Source organism: Nicotiana sylvestris, chromosome 5 (genome assembly GCF_000393655.2).
Source record: "Nicotiana sylvestris chromosome 5, ASM39365v2, whole genome shotgun sequence".
Lineage (NCBI taxonomy): Eukaryota > Viridiplantae > Streptophyta > Magnoliopsida > Solanales > Solanaceae > Nicotiana > Nicotiana sylvestris.
Genome location: NC_091061.1, coordinates 68,790,254 through 68,808,541, shown reverse-complemented (window position 1 = coordinate 68,808,541; position 18,288 = coordinate 68,790,254). Strand labels below are relative to the sequence as shown.

Sequence of the window (18,288 nt, the reverse complement as noted above, 5' to 3'; positions counted from 1 at the left end):
TTCTTTGTTTCAAAATGAACGCTCGATGCACCGAGCCTAACTTTGTTTGAACAATTTTCTTAGTTTTAATCAAATGCATTTATCTTTTATCATTATTCATTGCTATTTTTATACTTTTTCCCTTCTACAGTGTTATTATTACTTTTCCTGATGAACCAGTAATTGTGACATGTAACGAGGCAACGCAACATGAGAATAGTGATTCAGAGGAAGAAAATGAGATACCTAAGGACATTGTCAGGGAAGTTGAGAATTTCGAGAACAAGCCTAAATCCATCTTGGACGAAACAGAAGTAGTAAATTTGGGAGATGCCGAGACCGTCAAAGAGACCCGCATCAGCATTCATTTGTCACCAACAGAAAAGGAAGAGTACATCCATTTTCTAAAAGAATATAAGGATATTTTCGCATGGTTGTATGATGATATGACCGGTCTAAGCCCATCTATAGAGGCTCACAAGTTGCCTACCAATCCCATGTGCCCGCCAGTCAAGCAGAAACTCAGAAAATTCAAACTAGACACGTGTTTGAAAATCAAGGAGGAAGTTACCAAACAGATCAAAGCCAAAATTCTCAGGGTGGTTGAATACCTAACCTAGTTAGCTAACATTGTGCCAGTACCGAAAAAGGACGGGAAGGTCAGGGTCTATGTTGATTATCGGGATTTGAATAGAGCAAGTCCCAAAGATGACTTCCCACTGCCAAATATACACATCCTAATCGATAACTGCGCCAAGCATGAACTCCAATCCTTTGTATATTGCTTCGCAGGTTATCACCAGATCTAGATGGATGAAGAAGATGCCGAGAAGATAGCTTTTATTACGCCTTGGGGTGTATACTGTTACAAGAGATGCCATTCGGTCAAAAGAACGCAGGGGCCACTTACATGAGGGTCATGACAACCATCTTCCATGATATGATACACAAAAAAATAGAGGTATATGTGGACGACGTCATCATCAAATCCAAAAGGGCCACAGATCACATAGCAGACTTGAGGAAGTTCTTCGACAAGCTCAGGAGGTACAATTTGAAGTTGAACCCCGCAAAGTGTGCATTGGGGGTTCCTGCAGGGAAGTTGCTGGCATTCATTGTCAATCACCGAGGGATCGAGCTACATCCAACTAAAGTCAAAGCTATTTAGGAGTTGCCACCACCCAAAATCAAGAAGGACATGATGAGCTTCTTGGGGCGGCTCAACTACATCAGCCAATTCATAGCATAGTCCACAGAAATATGTGAACCCATCTTCAAGATGCTGAGGAAAGATGCCGAGACAAGTTGGACCGAGGATTGCCAGAAAGCTTTTGACAAGATCAAGGAATACCTATCCACACCGCCAGTTCTGGTCCCGCTAGAACCAGGACGACCTTTGCTACTTTATCTATCCGTGTTAGATGGAGCCTTCGAATGTGTTTTGGGACAACATGATGAGACAGGAAGAAAGGATCAAGCCATATATTACTTGAGTAAGAAATTCACACCTTATGAAGCACGGTATTTTCTGCTGGAACGCACTTGCTGTGCTTTGACCTGGACAGCCCAGAAGTTGAGGCATATTTCTGTTCCTACACTATATACCTCATATCCAGGATGGATCCCCTAAAGTACATATTTCAGAAGCCCATGCCTACTGGGAAGTTGGGTAAATGGTAGATACTACTAAGTGAGTTTGACATTATCTACGTAACTCAAAAGGCGGTCAAAGGACAAGCATTGGCAGATCACCTTGCTGAAAATCCGGTGGGATGAGAATACGAACCTTTGAAAACATATTTTCCTGATGAAGAAGTATCATTCATAGGAGAGGACATTACGGAAGCATATGATGGTTGGAGGATGTTCTTTGACGGAGCCGCAAATTTCAAAGGAGTAGGCATTGGAGCAGTTTTGGTATCAGAAATAGGTCAGCATTATCCCGTATATGCTAAACTTAGATTTCCCTGCACCAACAATATGGTGGAGTACGAAACTTGCATACTAGGGCTCAACATGGTATTCGACATGAACATTCAGAAGTTGTTAGTGATTGGTAATTCAGATTTGCTTGCTCACGAGGTGTAAGGAGAATGGGCTACAAAGAATTCCAAGATATTGCCATATCTGCACCATGTGCAAGAATTGAAAAGGAGGTTCACGAAGATAGAATTCCGACATGTGCCCAGAATTCAGAATGAGTTCGCTGACGCATTAGCCACTTTGTCATCAATGATACAGCATCCAGATAAGAACTATATTGATCCCATTTCGGTGAGGATCCATAATCAGTCGGCATATTGTGCTCATGTCGAGGAAGAAGCAGATGGAAAGCCTTGGTTCCATGACATCAAGGAGTACTTATCAAAAGGAGAATACCTAGAGCATGCAAATCGCACTCAGAAACGCACGGTCCGGAGATTGTCTAATCACTTCTTCCACAGTGGAGGGAACTTGTACCAAAGAACTCCGGATTTGGGTTTACTAAGGTGTGTCGAAGCAAAGGAAGCTTCTAAGCTACTCAAGGAAGTGCATGCTGGGACATGCGATCCTCATATGAATGATTTTGTTCTGGCCAAGAAGATACTCAGGGCAGGTTACTTTTGGATGACCATGGAGACGGATTGTATTCAGTATGTCCACAAAGGCTTTCAATGCCAAGTACATGCTGACATGATAAGAGTGCCACCAAACGAGCTCAATGCAACAAGCTCACCTTGGCCATTCGCCGCTTGGGGAATGGATGTAATTGGTTCGATTGAGCCTACGACCTCAAACGAACATCGGTTTATTCTAGTAGCCATTGATTACTTCACAAAATGGGTAGAAGTTGCATCTTACAAAGTTGTAACCAAGAAGGTCGTCGCAGATTTTGACAAGGATCGTATTGTCTACCGATTCGGAGTTCCTGAGTCCATTATCACTGACAATGCTGCCAACCTCAATAGTGATCTGATAAAAGCTATATGTGAAACCTTCAAAATCAAGCACAAAAATTCCACCGCCTACAGACCGCAGATGAAGGGAGCCGTAGAAGCCGCCAACAAGAACATTAAGAAGATACTAAGGAAAATGGTAAAGAATCACAAGCAGTGGTATGAAAAGTTACCCTTTGCTCTATTAGGATATCGCACCACAGTTCGTACGTCAACTGAGGCAACCCTCTACATGCTGGTTTACAGTACCGATGTTGTCATCCCAGCCGAGGTAGAGATTCCTTCTTTAAGAGTCATACAGGAAGCTGAACTCAGCGATGCGGAATGGGTAAAGAGTCGCTATGACTAGTTAGCCCTTATCGATGGGAAAAGAATGAACACCATGTGTCACGGCCAATTGTAACAGAACAGAATGTCCAGAGTTTTCAACAAAAGGGTCAAACCAAGATAGTTTGCACCAGGGTAGCTAGTATTGAAGAAGATTTTCCCATACCAAGATGAAGTCAAAGGGAAATTCTCTCCCAACTGGCAAGGTCTGTATATGGTTCACATAGTACTAACTGGAGGAGCACTCATACTTGCAAAGATGGATGGAGAGATCTGACCAAAGCCAATCAATTCAGATGCAGTCAAGAGATACTATGCCTAGAATCGTTTCACATTTCCTTTATGGTGTAATTGAACTACGCTTGACCTGATTCCCACTTAAGAGGGGATACGTAGGCAGCCTTATGGATTCGATCATATCATAATAAAATTTTCATTTCCACCAAAATCAGAAACTGGGGCTGAATTTTGAGGAGGGTCCTCAAAATTCTGGAGCAAGTCCAGCCAATGCCGACACACGTCAAGAAGCCAGTAATCAATCAAAATTTGGGGCAGAATTTTGAGAAGGATTCTCAAAATTACGAAGAAGATTCAACAAGGTCCGCCATCCACAAATGGTTAAAAATCGTCTACCAAACGGGGGCAGAATTTTGAGGAGGACCCTCAAAATTCCAGCATAAGAGAGCTGCAATGCCTTTGAAATATGTCACAGTTGCTAATTCACCAAAAGTTACTTGATATACCCATACACTTCCAAAACAATTCTATTTTTTTATCAATGAATACATATTTTTTTGAAAATTCTATTTTTTATAATAGTCAGGTGCTACCTAGGGGAACTCGAAGAGGGCTTCCAGAACAGAGCAAAGCAAGGCCAGCAGCCGAAGCAAGAACCAACCTCCTCTCATGAAACTTAAGATTTTTCTTTTAACGCAGGCACATTCGACGATAGCACTCGTACACAAAGCAAATTCACCATCCATCCGGCCATTAGACGCTGAACCTATCCTAGCTAAGATACGCCCTACCTTTATCTATTTGCATGAGTCAAATACTTGACTGCATATTTGCATGAGTCTAATCTCTGACTCCACATTTGCATTAGTCTAATCTCTAACTCCATATTTGCATGAGTCTAAGCCCTGACTCCACATTTGCATGAGTCTAATCCCTGACTCCATATTTGCATGATTCTAAGCCCCGACTCCACATTTACATGAGTCTAATCTTTTACTCCATATATGCATGAGGCTAAGCCCTGCCTCCATATCTGCACAAGGCTAGGCATTATCTTCCATTTGCATGGGACTAAGCCCTGTCCCGAATCTTACATGAGGTTAAGCTCTACCTCTATGTTTGCATAAGGCTAAGCGCTGCCTTCTCCTTGCATGAGACTAAGCTCTGTCTCCAATCTTTGCATGAGTCTAAGCCCTAACTCTATAATTGCATGAGGCTAATCCTTGCCTCCCCAATTACACGAGACTAAACACTGTCCCTCTTAAAACTGGACTTATTAAGCAACGACATTGGTCCTTTCAAAACTACTTTAATCTCGTTAGATGTCCTGCCTATAGGTATTACAAGGGTCTATTTCGAAAACCTGTTTATTTCTGCATTAATATAGACACAGTATATTGCATATAGGCAAGCCTTTGGGCATTTTCAAAACCTGCATTCTCCCGAAGTTGTTTCTGTCGTTTAACGTTTCTGATTCTAATAAGCTTCTAAAGAGGAGTCTCTAGGCAACTACTAGGCTGCAACTTCTAGATCTGAAAGTTGTTTATTTCTGCACAATCACTTATAAATTCTGCTTTAGGACTTTGATTAATAAAGACCTTACTTGTGGTTGAGTCGTGCTGTTGTATGCCTGTTTGCGGAGAAAACTATGAGTCTTTTACTTGCCCCCATTATGTAAAAGTCCTAGATGCTTCTCGCCTTAGATTTTTTCCTTTAAAACATTAGAGGTACGTCTAGAACCACCTATAGGTATAGGTCCTAACTCCCTTCGGGACTACTAAGAAGGGACGGGTAGCAACACGCAATAGGAATCGGTGACCAAACACTCGCTTTGCATGACCAATAAGGGGATTGGCAGGGTAGACATGGGATATGATGACTACGCGTTAATGTCACGTGTAGCCCCTTGTTGAGGAGTGTTTACCGGACATTGCGTTGGATGATCCTATATGATAAACAACCCAGGACCCCTCCTTACCCTAAATCCTCTCCCTATGTAAAACTTTATTTTATATAATTTGTTCAAACCTTTATTTCACTACTTGAATTGTTCAATGAGCTTTACAACTTATTTGATTCAACTATTTGTATGGACTAATGTGTAAATATAAGTTCGGTCGGGACCCACAGTTGTGGACCAAGAGGGGTGCCTAACACCTTCCCCTCGAGGTTATCTCGAGCCTTTACCCTAATCTCTAGTAGCGCAAACCAACCCAAGAGTTAATCATTCTAGGTGCCCTAACGCACCATTAGGTGGCGACTCTTCAAACACCCAATTCCCAAAAGGAAATGAGTCAATACACCCTATGAATGTCGAAACCCGAACTTCCTCCCCGCGAAGGGAAAAAAGGGGGCGCGATAATACGCCACCATCCCCCAGCCCCATTCCCATCGCTGTTGTTTCTCCATCTCAAAAACTCTAGTGAACTCCTTCAAAAGAACCCAAACGGCACCCCTCATCTTCATCTACACACCCAAAAACCAAAAATAATGGCACCCCCTTGACCATCGGCGACCTCACTCATCTCACCCCCTTCCAAAACACCACAGCCACCGTCGACCTCGCCTGAACCAAAACAGAAACAAAAAATTGAGTGGGGGAACAGAGAAGGGAAACGAAAGAAGCTGGAAATGAGATGATGGAGGGGAACGACAAAATAGTGGGAGGGGATTTCTGACCTTTGTCTTTGGATAGCTACATACACGCAAGAACACCAAGATACACACACACACTTTGAGATTTCCCTAATGTAAAACTCATTAGCCAACTATAAACCAGAACACATAAAAAAATTCTGTTTCATCTCCCCAATTTCGAATTTTTGCTTTTCCAGAATGGAGTTTGTTTGAGTGGTTTGAGTTCACGACGAGGTTCCGTCTGTTGTTCCAACAAGGTTTTCCATCGCGGATCTACCACATGTTGTAGTAGCTATTATTCCAACTTCAATAAAAGTCCTCTGTATATTCTAAGTCTGATATTGCTTCACTCAAGGTTCATTTTCTACTTTAGATCTTTATTTCGCGCATAACTTGATGTATAATGTTGCTGAGATTATATTACTCGTGTACTGCATATATTTTTATATGGTGATTCGTTCTTAGTTTGGGAATTGTCATGAGCTGATAGAGTTCTCTGAGTACACTAGTCAAATCATTGTTGGTTTATGTCTGCTCCGTCCATGTTTCATGCGTCAAGTGAAAAGGAAAGGTCTAGCTAGAAATTGTGTGCAATTTAGTAGGATGTAGACCAATTATAGGGGTTGATGGATGTCACCTGAAAGGACATCGAAAAGGTGGGCAACTATTGACTGTTGTAGGTGTTGATGGAAATAACATCATGTATCCAATTACATATGCTGTAGTAGAAGGTGAATTAGAAGAAACATGGTGTTGGTTTCTCACTCTTCTTGATGAAGACCTAGGAATCTCACAAAACCCTTTTGCATGGACTTTTATTTCTGATAAGCAAAAGGGTCTACTTCCAGCTTTTGATGAGGTACTTCCAGATGTTGCACACAGGTTTTGTGTGAGGCACCTGCACATCAACTTTAAAAATGAAGGTTTTGGGGGACAAACACTGAAGGAAGTCCTACGGAAAGCTACAAGGGAAACTACTGAAGCTCAATTCCACAAGTATATGGAAGAAATGGAAAAGTTGAATTCAGAAGCCCCTCAATGGTTCAATAATAAGCATCATATTCACTATTCCGGAGCTTTTTTCTCTTCTTTCACAAAGTATGATATGCTATTGAACAATTTATGTGAATCGTTCAATAGCGTACTATTGATTGATAGAGACAAGCACATTTTGACAATGCTCGAGTCAATTAGGTTGCACATGATGTGAAGATTTCAGAAGAATAGAGATAACATGATGAAGCATGAGCACAAAATCTGTCCAAAAATCTTGCTGAAGTTAGAGTAAAATAAATCTAACGCTGCTGAATGTATTGCCACTAAAGCTGACCAGTTCCATTACCAAATTGAGGACATCTATCTTAGACTATTCTCTGTTGATCTTAAGGAGATGACATGTTCTTGTAGGAGATGGGAGTTAACTGGAATACCTTGTCATCATGCAATTGCAAGTATATAGGTTAAAAAGGATGAACCAGAAATGTATGTCCATGAATGCTACACAACTGAGTCGTATATGAAGAGTTATGGACCCTCAATCCTGCTAATTAATAGCTCCGAAGAGTGTCCTAAGACAGGAGTAGAACTAGCGCTGCCACCCATTTACAAAACTCAGCCTGGTAGACCGAAAAAATTAAGAAAGAGAGGATCCAATGAGACATCTTCAAAAGAATCAGATCATAAAAAGCATAACTCGTTAAAAGCATCCAGAAAAGGAAAAAAAAAGAACTGTGGTATATGTGGAAAAACAAGACATAATAGTAGAAGATGTCCTATTATCATGCAGAACCACCAAAAAGATGTTCCACAACAACTTTGAAGAGAAGGCCCTTCTAGTGAACCAAGCAACGTAACATAAGTAAATACTCCAAATGTATTCTTTTATTTTATTTTTGTATTCTTTTCATATGAGTTGGTTAAATTTATTAAGACTAAAACCACGAAATATTTTGTTTACTGCAGGTTACAAGTATTATCGATGAGATTCAAGCATCAATGTAGTCTAGTTCCGCATTTGTGACTAAACAAACAGTAATTACATTTTTTAAATATTTATATTTAGAATTTTTTTTAATATCTATGTGGTAAATATTGAACTCTTTTTTGATTATTAAGTGGTAAATATTGAAACTTACCAGTTGCCTTGTGTTCTTTAATACATATGTCAGATCAATCAACTTAACTAGCAAATGGCACAGCCTAGAGAGCAATTAAAGAGTTCGGCATTCATTTTAGAAGAAATTGGCGAGCACTCTAGGGAAGGTACAAGCTCACTCTTCATCACGAGGGGGGAAAGACAATATGTTCCACCATCAAGATTACGGGAAGCACTTTCTCGAACTAGTAAGAGAGGAAGAAAGGGACAGCTTAAGAAGAGAGCTATTGGCTCATCATAAATAAAGAAATCAAGAAAATGATGGACAAGGAGTGTGTGATTTCAGATCTATTTCATCTTCGATGACTTTAAAGTTAGTTATATTCTTGGTGATGGATATGTATTTTAAAGACACCATTTTCAAATCTATTTTTTTTGTGATGACTTTAAAAAATTGTCATTTTAAAAGAACAAGTAGCTTAATTCTTTCAGATTCCTACTTTGAATGGCTAGCCTCCCTACAGGAAGGTTCATTCTAAAGCACTATTATCAAAGCACTGATGCCCCAAAAGTAACAAACTAACAACATAATGGTGGAGGATTATCTGTTTAACATGACTACATGGGAGTGTGCAGATATGCCTTTGTCTTGTTGCTAAAATGCCAAATGGAAGTCTCAACTTTGGATAGATTGAAAGAATAGGCGATTGTTCAAACTAATACAATATACTAGCACTAAGAAACATGACTACCACATCTTCTGACCAACTTCTATTTATTTACCCTTTCTTCAAGAGAGTGTGGGGAGAAAGATTACATTTATGTTCTAAAATTTGTCGTCATATATCACAAACCACAGACTATATCATCGCTCATATTGTACTGTTTATTTACAATAGTAAAGTCTTTCTAATTATCAAAAAGATCAAATCTCAGCATATATAAAACTAAATCCACTAGAAGAAAAGAATTGCAAAGAGCTTAAGTAACACATATTATTATCCACAGAAAAAAATTAAAGAAATGAAAAGAGCACATAATCCACATAAAAAAGTTAAACAATAGACAAAATTCTCTAAATATAGGAGCACAGCTCAAAACAAATGGCAACAAAGTTAATTGTCCTTTTTTACACACATCGGGGTTCTAGCGGAAAGTCCAATATAAGTTTTCTAATGCTAAAGGGAAGCAGAGATCTCCCCCTACAGTATCTTGCAACAATCACTAAACAGGAAGCTTGAAAGAATCTCACAATCACCACTTTTGCGCTAGTATAGAATGAAAGTAATGCTCAGTGAGTATTTTGGGAGAACTCTGCTTATCTTCCTTTTTTTAAAAATAAACTAATACAAACATATATATATATATATATATACCTTTTTTATAGGATTAACCTACCACATCATTCAACGAGTAAAATATTGCTACGTCCTTAACAATCTTAGAAAAAGATAGAAAATGGAACAAGTTCTTTTATTTTTTCTGGTTGAAGGTGAAAATGACTATACCCTTCTTTAACATCTATGAAGATTATAGTCACATTCAAAGCAAGAATAGGGTGATCCCTATCAATTCTATGATGATGTCCACCATGATGTTGCTCATTCACGTGCAAATGACTCAATGACCGATTAACAACTTTAGGCGCGGTAGACCATAATCCCCACAAGAAATGTCTCAAGAAATTTAAAATAGTAGAAAACATAGATGCATAGAGGTATTGAATACTAGAAGTAGTACAATACCATCAAAAAATCTAAAGAATGTCATTCAATACCTCCAGCAGTAACCAAGAGTACACCAGAAATTCCAAGAGCTCCAAAAGTACCGCTGCATACAACTTGATCTTTCCAGCTACTGCTTTTGTAGCTTATGTGACAACACTACTTTCACTTTTAATCTTCATTAATCAAGCTATACCCCTATTTTCTAACGAATTTTACAAGCTTATTCCAATTTTTTATTCTAGAAATTCCTAGAATCTAAAGCTCTAAAAAACATGAGAAAGCCTAGAAATCGGACAAGATATCCAGGTAGCAGCTTAGATTTTGCAAATTAAATAATGTTGGAACCAAGAGAGTAGTGCATTCACCCAACCTAGCTCAAAATTGCGAAAATCGAGAAGAGACAACGAGAGTTAAATAAAATTAGAGAAATATACACAGAATCACGAGTACACTATGGAATCTTCGCAAGAACCGGTGGGTTTTGTTCAAATGTAGCTCAGATGAGCTCGCGCTCGTCGGATAGAGAGAGAAAAAGCATATAGATAGAAATAGAAACAAGCATCAGATCTAGCTCAAATGAGCATGTTCTACGAAGAGAGAAAAATAGAGATAGAGAGAGGGAGAGAGAGCTCTAGCAGAGGATAGAAGCAAACGAAAAGTGTAATACCAAATTTATCCCTCGATTAAGCGATCCCCGTTAAAAAAGTTTAGGTCTGTTAGTTGAAGGATCAAAACCACTCACATGATATAATTGAAGGTTAGTAGTGGTAAGTTGGATAATACAAGGACTAAAATCAGAATATAGTTATAATACAGGGACTAAAAGTGCTATTTCCTCTTTACGAAATGATAAAAACATGCGGAAGAAGCACAAAAGTTGTAGTACCATACGAGATGAGGTAAACTGAAGTTGCTTGTCCACCACGTGCTCCTTGTTGAAAGAGAAAAAACGAAAAGAGGTTTGGTCAGTGAGGTCTTTGCAACCCATTTTTCCACCTAGCCGTCGCCCTCCCTCACTGCGGCGCCACCCTCCACTTTCCTCCATTTTCACTTTTCTTAGTAGTTCACGTAGCTAGGGTTTTATTTTCTCTCTCTTTTCATCAGGTATATACCTCTGTTTGTTTCCGTCTGAATATCACAAAATCCCTTTATTCCCACAATCCTTTTCTTTATTTTAAATTTTAGTAGTCTAGTTTGAATATTCTGAGTGAAGACTTTTAACCCCTTTTCATTTGACCATCTGAAATTCGAACTTGTCAGTTTTCTACTTTGTATCTGTGCTCTCAGTAAGTAATTTTTTGTTATTAATTAAGGATTTGTGCAAGGCGGATGTTAGAGGCTGATCTGTGTGTTAGATAGATTTGTAATTTGTTTGTCCCTATAGATGGCTTGTTTAATTGGGTTTCCTTAGTTTATTTTTGCTTTGTGGGCTTTAGTTTAGATTTTGGATCTAGTTAATTTTGTGTGCAAATGAATTGGTGTCTTTTGATTGTTAATTTAGTGGGAATACTTCCCCGGGGAGATGACTTTCTGAAGGTTTAGCCTGATATAAATACGGTCCGTGGCGTAGTCACATAGACGGTATATAGAAAAGTATGCTGGATATATAGGTCAATAGTTTTTATACATAGATATTAAATCTTACATATCCTTAGAGAAATTCCTGACTTCGCTGCAAATACGGTTTCCATTAATGGGTAGAGTTGCTTCTGAACTCTGCCTATATGAGCTCTGCGGAACATGGCCAGTCCTAGCTCAGATAAAAGTAGTGATTCACATAGGCGTGGTCTGAAAAAAACTAAAGCAACTTCTGTTTCATTTCATGTTCATCTTAACCTTAGTGATTTCTTGCTACAAAGCTACATCTGGGTACTTAGGTTTCTTCTTGTTTTGCGTTTTTTGGAAATCTAGTATGAAAATAGGTCCTATTTTGACTACTTTATGCCTTCAATTTCCCCCGTACTATTGAGTTCTGCTTAATTTTAAACTTCAGAGCTCAGCGTCTGTGGATAAGCAGATTGGGTTTCTGGTCTTTAGTACGTAGAGGAGTTGAATTGCTACCCTAGCCATTGCAGGCGGATGAGTATTAAGCTCACTTGTTTCAATCGATCTGCCTAAACTGAATAATCATAGAATGAGATATAAACCACTCCTGTAAGCATTTCAGGCTTTCTTATGTTAGTTTAACACCACATATGGGACTTTCAGAGAAACTAATCCTGTTGTTCTTTGCATGTTGTATTGAGCTTTTTCTTGTTGCCTTTATGTATAGTAAATGCAAGCATGTCTTCTACTTTTTATTTGGAGAAATAATTGGTATTTTTTTCCCTTGGTTATATGATGAAACGTTATTTGTTCTTGTCTGCGAGATGTTACTCATCGATTTTTCACATGAACAGATGTTATAGCAGGTATTCCATCTGAATAATGTTTCTGGCATTCAGGATGAAGCAGTAACATATTTTAGAGTATTCAGGATGAAGCAGTAACATATTTCTGAATAACGTATTCAGGAAAACTTTATGTCTTCTTTGAGTGGGCAGAGTGACTTGAAGTTTAACGTGTGAATTTGGTCACTGTGTTTTGTGTTTGATCAAAATGGATGAAAACGGTCTTGATCTGAGCTTGGGTCTGCCCTGTGGTGGAGGGGCTGCCTCCGAGAAAAGTAAAAGTGGGAGCTCATCGGATTCTAAGGTTGAGGAAGTTGATAGAGATGGCAAGGTGATCAATGATTTCAAGAACTTTCTGGATGGAGGCACTAGCAGCCAAAAGCATGATTCTGGTGTGGGTTCTCAGAGAAGTGATTCAACCAAACATGAGGGGAACTTGCTCTCCAGCATTAATGTGGACGTAGATGCTTCTAAAAAGTTAAATAGTGGAGGATTCTGGGTTCAAAATGATAGTAGACCAGTAGAAGTTGAAGAAGATAGGAGAGCTGATGTGGGTGACAAACGTAAAAATCTGTTCAGGGAGTCAAGTCAACAGAAGAAGCAAGAGAGAGAAGGTCATCATGCTGATACGCATGACAAGACCAGGACATCACACATTTCAATAACCACAGATGAGGGTTCGACTGCAGAAAATGAAGATGTAGCTGATTCTGAAACTGTAGGTTCAACATCCAGGCAGATTTTGCAGCATGATGAGAGCTCCAAGAGATTTGTTGGAAGTAGTGGTTTAGCTGAGGTTCATAAGGAGCTTCGCAGTGTTCCTGCTTCAAGTGGTGTAGAATTAATAGGACAAAGAAGGTTTACTATCTCTTCAGAGAAGGATGTTAAGTTTGGGAATATACCATATACTATCCCATTCCAAGGCCAATCAATAAACATCATGAACCTGCCTTACTCTATGCCTCTGAATTCTAACACTGTTAGTACAACAAGTACGACTAGTTACCCAGTTCCTGGCGTGATGCAAGTGATGGCTACCACAAGTGGAGATAGACCAGGAAGCCAGCCTGTCATACCTGCAAACTTGCCATTAATGTTTGGCTACTCTTCTGTACAGCTTCCAACATTGGACAAGGATAACCTCCGCGGTGTGGCTTCTCATCTTCAACAGCTTCACCCTTCCCATGGAAGAGGTCCTCTGGGTTCAGATATGCAGAAAGATGGACCAAATATTTCTCAAGGTTTTCTTTTTAACTCTATGGATTTTCGTTTGGACCAAAATGATGAAAAATCTTATTTAGAGGATCCCTAGCACTTGACAAATAATAGAAAGAATATTTTGGAATGACCAAAAGAAAGCTAAAAGTCTGTGAATCTTCAGGAACGATAACGCCAGATTAAAATAGTGAAAGACCTCATGTTAAAATAGATACTACAATCATCTCAAGGATTCTGAATAATCTAAAACATCTGAATTTTCCTCAACTGACTTCTGCTTACACCAGAGCAGTAGATTTTCTAATCACTTAAATTTGACAACTGAAACATGCTTCTTCTATCCATCAAAACATCTTCTATTTCTTTCATGCCAAATGCTCCACATAATGCAGAAAGGGTCTGTTCTCCAGATCTTTCCTTGTCTGCCTCCAGTCATTTGTCCCTAATATGAATTTATACATGATTTACAAGTTTAACCTCACTATTCTCTCTTGTAAGGGGGATGTGTAAGGCGGCTTATGCAATAATTGTTAACTGTTAAATTCTAGAAGCATTGCTTTTTTAAATTAAATGTCTTGCTTTAACTTTGGCACAATTTGTTTTAGAATTTGAAGGGGAGCCTTGGAGCAACGGTTAAGTTGTCTCTGTGTGACCTATAGGTCACGGGTTCGAGCTGAGGAAGCCGCCACTAATGCTTGCATTAGGGTAGGCTGTCTACATCACACCCCTGAGGGTGCGGCCCTTTTCCGGACCGTGCGTGAATGCGGGATGCTTTATGCAACGTGCCCTTTAGTTTGTTTTAGAATTTGGAGTGCAAAGGTGGCATTAAAATGTGATAATATAGTTCTATACAGTTTGTGTACAAAAAACTATAAAAGTAGCTTTTAAACAAAATATTTGCATGAACTTTGAAAATTTTACAACTACTTTTTGTGTAAAGGAAAACTTTTAGAAGAACATGAGTCTATTTTTGATGTTTTAGATTCCTTGTGAGAAGACCAAGCATTAAGAGTTTTTTTTTCCTCTCCTATGTAATTATGGGTGACTCCACAGTTTTTGTGTAGTCTTTATATTAATATACAATATGTTACCTTCTAAAAAAAAATGTCACCCTTGATGTAAAATGAACTTGGTTCCTTAGACTTGTGAGGTTGAAGGTTGTGAGCTTACTTAAGTTTGGATATTGAGCACCTGTTATTTGTGGAGATAAATTATTTTGTCTTTTTTCCCCCTAGAATAGATAAATAATTTATTATAAGAGCATCAGCAGGATGTAACCTCTATACATCACAGTAAATGAAGATCCAAAACAGGCATTCACAGCCCATACTTAATCAACATGTCGACCCTCCCTAAATTAAGGAAAGATGATCAACCAGTTATTATTGCTGCCCAACTTTTGTTTCCTTTATTTATTGCCAAGTACCTAAACTCCCTTTCCTGCTTAATTGGGTTTTCCTGTTCATGCTCATTCTTATCTTCATGTTCCTTCTTGACATTTGACAACTTTCAACCTGCATCATTAGTCTTTTTGTCCGTTCCTCTTATACACCTATTGAGATGCCCTTAAATTGCCTAAAACTTCTAATTTGCTGCATGCGATGCCAAGAATTCTCGACAAATACCAATTTGTTACATTTTGGATCCTGCATTGTCACTGTTGTATAGATAAATATATGATTTGTTAATTCAATAATTGTCCAGCCTTATGACTACTAAGAAGTTCTTCTACTTGCTGTGTTTATGTAGCTACTACGTCATCTATTCCGCACAAGTCATCTGATTCTGTACAATATGATGGGAGGGCAATGGAGCATGTGAAAGGCAATGGGAGACAGCATAAGGCAGAAGAAACTTCCAATTCTCGAGGGGAGGAAAATGTGAAAGGAAGCAACATAAGCTTCAGGGCAAAAGACCCTCCTGACCAGCCCAGAGCAGAAGCAGTTCCTTCTGAATTTTCAACTATTAGGCCAGGTCTTGCTGCAGATTTGAAATTTGGAGGATCTGGTTCCTACCCGAATCTACCGTGGGTCTCAACGACTGGTCCTGGTCCAAATGGTAGAACAATATCTGGTGTTACTTACAGATACAGTTCCACCCAAATCAGGATTGTCTGTGCTTGTCATGGGTCTCACATGTCACCAGATGACTTTGTGCGGCATGCAAGCGTAGAGCAAACTAGTCAAGAACCTGGCACTGGGGTTTCATCATTTCCAAGTAGCAATCCGGCTGCCTCTGCCCAAAGCTGATTTTGAATATAAAATCCTGTGCTGAAGAATGAAGTCATCTTTCCTTGTATCTTCAAATAAATGTAGGAAGCAGAAGTATCTTCATAGTTCAAATGAATGTGTTTCTGCATATATCTTGATGCATATGCACATATCCCATTACATGCTGTTAGTCTAGCCTCTGAAATTGATATGCTAGCAAAATATTTGTAATAAAGTATAACTTTTTCTTTATCAAGTATATCATAAGCGCTCTCCGGGCCTTTCCATTTCCCCGCACTGGGAGGCCTATTGAATAGGAAAGTCCCTATTGTTAGTGGCCCAGTTATTTTAGTGCAAGCCGAAGAGGAGTGTCATGGCATGTATGTGAGAAGAGTTATGGAGTACAAGGGCTGGCTATTGTTTTCTGTGGATATCTGTTAGGCACCTTCCTGGAAGAGTTACTCCTAATTGTTACTCCTGAAGTAACTATAAAATAAAAATGAATTTCTCCTGCTCCGTAGGTTATTTTTCATGTTTTATTTGGGTCCGCAAACTGCAAATGATGCACAATGTTTTTTTTATATGTTTCTGTTAAAACACAGATTGAACCTCAAATCTCGGAGAGAATTAGCTAGGATTCTGATGAACAAAGAGAGTTGAAATGTTGTTACTGTGTTTTCAGAGAAAAAATCTCGTTACTTTATGTTGTAGAAGTTGTTACAAGTTGTTTTATATAATGGGCCTAATGACATATGACATAACAGGGCTTGTGACCCGGTACAAAATAAATACACATTGTGTGTTCAGGTAGGAGCTTCACTTTGGACCGGAGCTCTACATTGGGCGTGACTATGTGGAAGTCCAACACCCCCCCCCCTTCCCCCAAGTTCGAGGGGGACAACACTCCCAGTTTGAGCAGCAAAGAATTATAAGCAACACCAGTGAGGGGCTTGGTAAACACATCTGCCAGCCGAGCAGAAGTGGAGACATGATGCAAGGAAACAAAACCTTCAGTAAGCTTAGACCTGATAAAATGACAGACCAACTTTATGTGATTGGTGCACTCATGGAATACATGATTCCTAACCATGTGGATTGTAGCATGGTTGTCACAAACACGGGCATTGAAGAAGAAAAGACAACATCAAAATCGGATAGCAACCTAACAACCCAAGTCAATTCAGCCGCCACTTTGCTAATAGTCATGTACTCATCGGTTGTTTCTTGGCCTTCCAACCAATAAGAGAATCCCCTAGAGGGATACAAAAACCAGAGACTGGCTTCTAGTGTCAGGGCGAGCAGCTCAGTCACTATCATAATAGGCAAACAGAGATAGATATAGATTAGAGGAACTGCTGAAGAATACACCCACATCAGAAGTACCTTTCAAGTATCTAAGCAGGTGTAAAGCAGCCTGCATATGAGAGTGACAAGGGGCTTGAAGATACCGACGGTGGTGCTAAACAACAAAACTCAGGTCAAGCCTAGTGTAAGTTAAGAAATTTAGCTTCCCTACCAAACACATGTAAGATTCAGGAGAGGCTAAAGGATGGTCCATGGTAGCCTTCAGCTTAACAATCAGAATCAGAGGACAAGTGACAAAGGAAATAACAACACTCTTTTAATCCTGAAAAGGTTTCTAATAAACTTCCTCTGATGCAATAACAACCCAAAATCAGAATAAGCTACCTCAATACCAAGAAAATAGTGAAGGAGTCATTCATTGAATGAGAATAGCCCCTAGAAAGACCTAAGATAACTTGGCATATAATTTCCTAGAGGCCTGCCTTAGTCCATATAAGATCTTTTGAAGATGACACACTAGCTGTGAATTCTGAGAAGAAGAAGAAGAAGAAGAAAAACAGACATATCGAGAGAAAATTTTGTGTAAACCTTTTCATCAAGATCTCCATGCAAGAAGGCATTGCTCACATCGAGCCATCATGCTAGATTGAGGAATAAGTTCTGAGAGATGAGTTTGCTGCAACAACACCATGAGTTGTATGTACTGATCCTTAGTCAAGCCAGGAATCAAAGAACATGCTCAGTAGAACCATCAATTGGAGCAGAAACAGTGCCAGCAATGTATAGGTCCAAATTTGGCGACTAGGCGGTAACAGATAAGTAAGACAAAGGATGGGGTCGACCATGATATAACAACTGAAGGTTACTCTCACAAAGGCTGGTGCCAAAAGCGGGCAGCTAAGATGAGAAAATAACAGTAGCATAGGTTCAAAAGTGGACATAAAAAATATTCTTTTGGATATTCTTTATGCTGTACTTTTTAGGATTTTTGGGAAATATCCCTTATAAATAGGAAGAGATAGGGAACAAAAGGGGATCTTCTTCACTTTTTGGTAAGAACATATTGTAAAGGTTGAAAAAAGGGAATATCCAAAAGTTGTCTTATTCATTGATTTATTCAAGCACACGTTGTTGAGATTTTGTTCACCAAGCCCAAAGATTCTGCATCCCTCTTCATCTCTCTCTTCTTTTCAACGTCATTGATAGAAGAAAGGAACATTCCAATCA

General features: G+C 39.2%; 1 protein-coding gene across 2 annotated transcripts; it reads left to right on the top strand.

Moving 5' to 3' along the window:
- The first annotated feature begins 10,817 nt into the window (after positions 1-10,817).
- On the top strand, positions 10,818-16,053 carry LOC104228896 (ninja-family protein mc410). 2 transcript variants are annotated; one of them, XM_009781443.2, is made up of 3 exons: positions 10,818-11,042; positions 12,338-13,569; positions 15,296-16,053. In XM_009781443.2, exons 2-3 carry the CDS (start codon positions 12,537-12,539, stop codon positions 15,793-15,795), a joined length of 1,533 nt encoding a protein of 510 aa, XP_009779745.1. In that variant the 5' UTR covers positions 10,818-11,042; positions 12,338-12,536; the 3' UTR covers positions 15,796-16,053. The 2 variants fall into 2 exon arrangements, with proteins under 2 accessions (XP_009779745.1, XP_009779746.1); XM_009781444.2 differs by having other exon boundaries at positions 10,818-11,224; positions 15,296-16,008.
- The last annotated feature ends 2,235 nt before the right edge of the window (positions 16,054-18,288 follow it).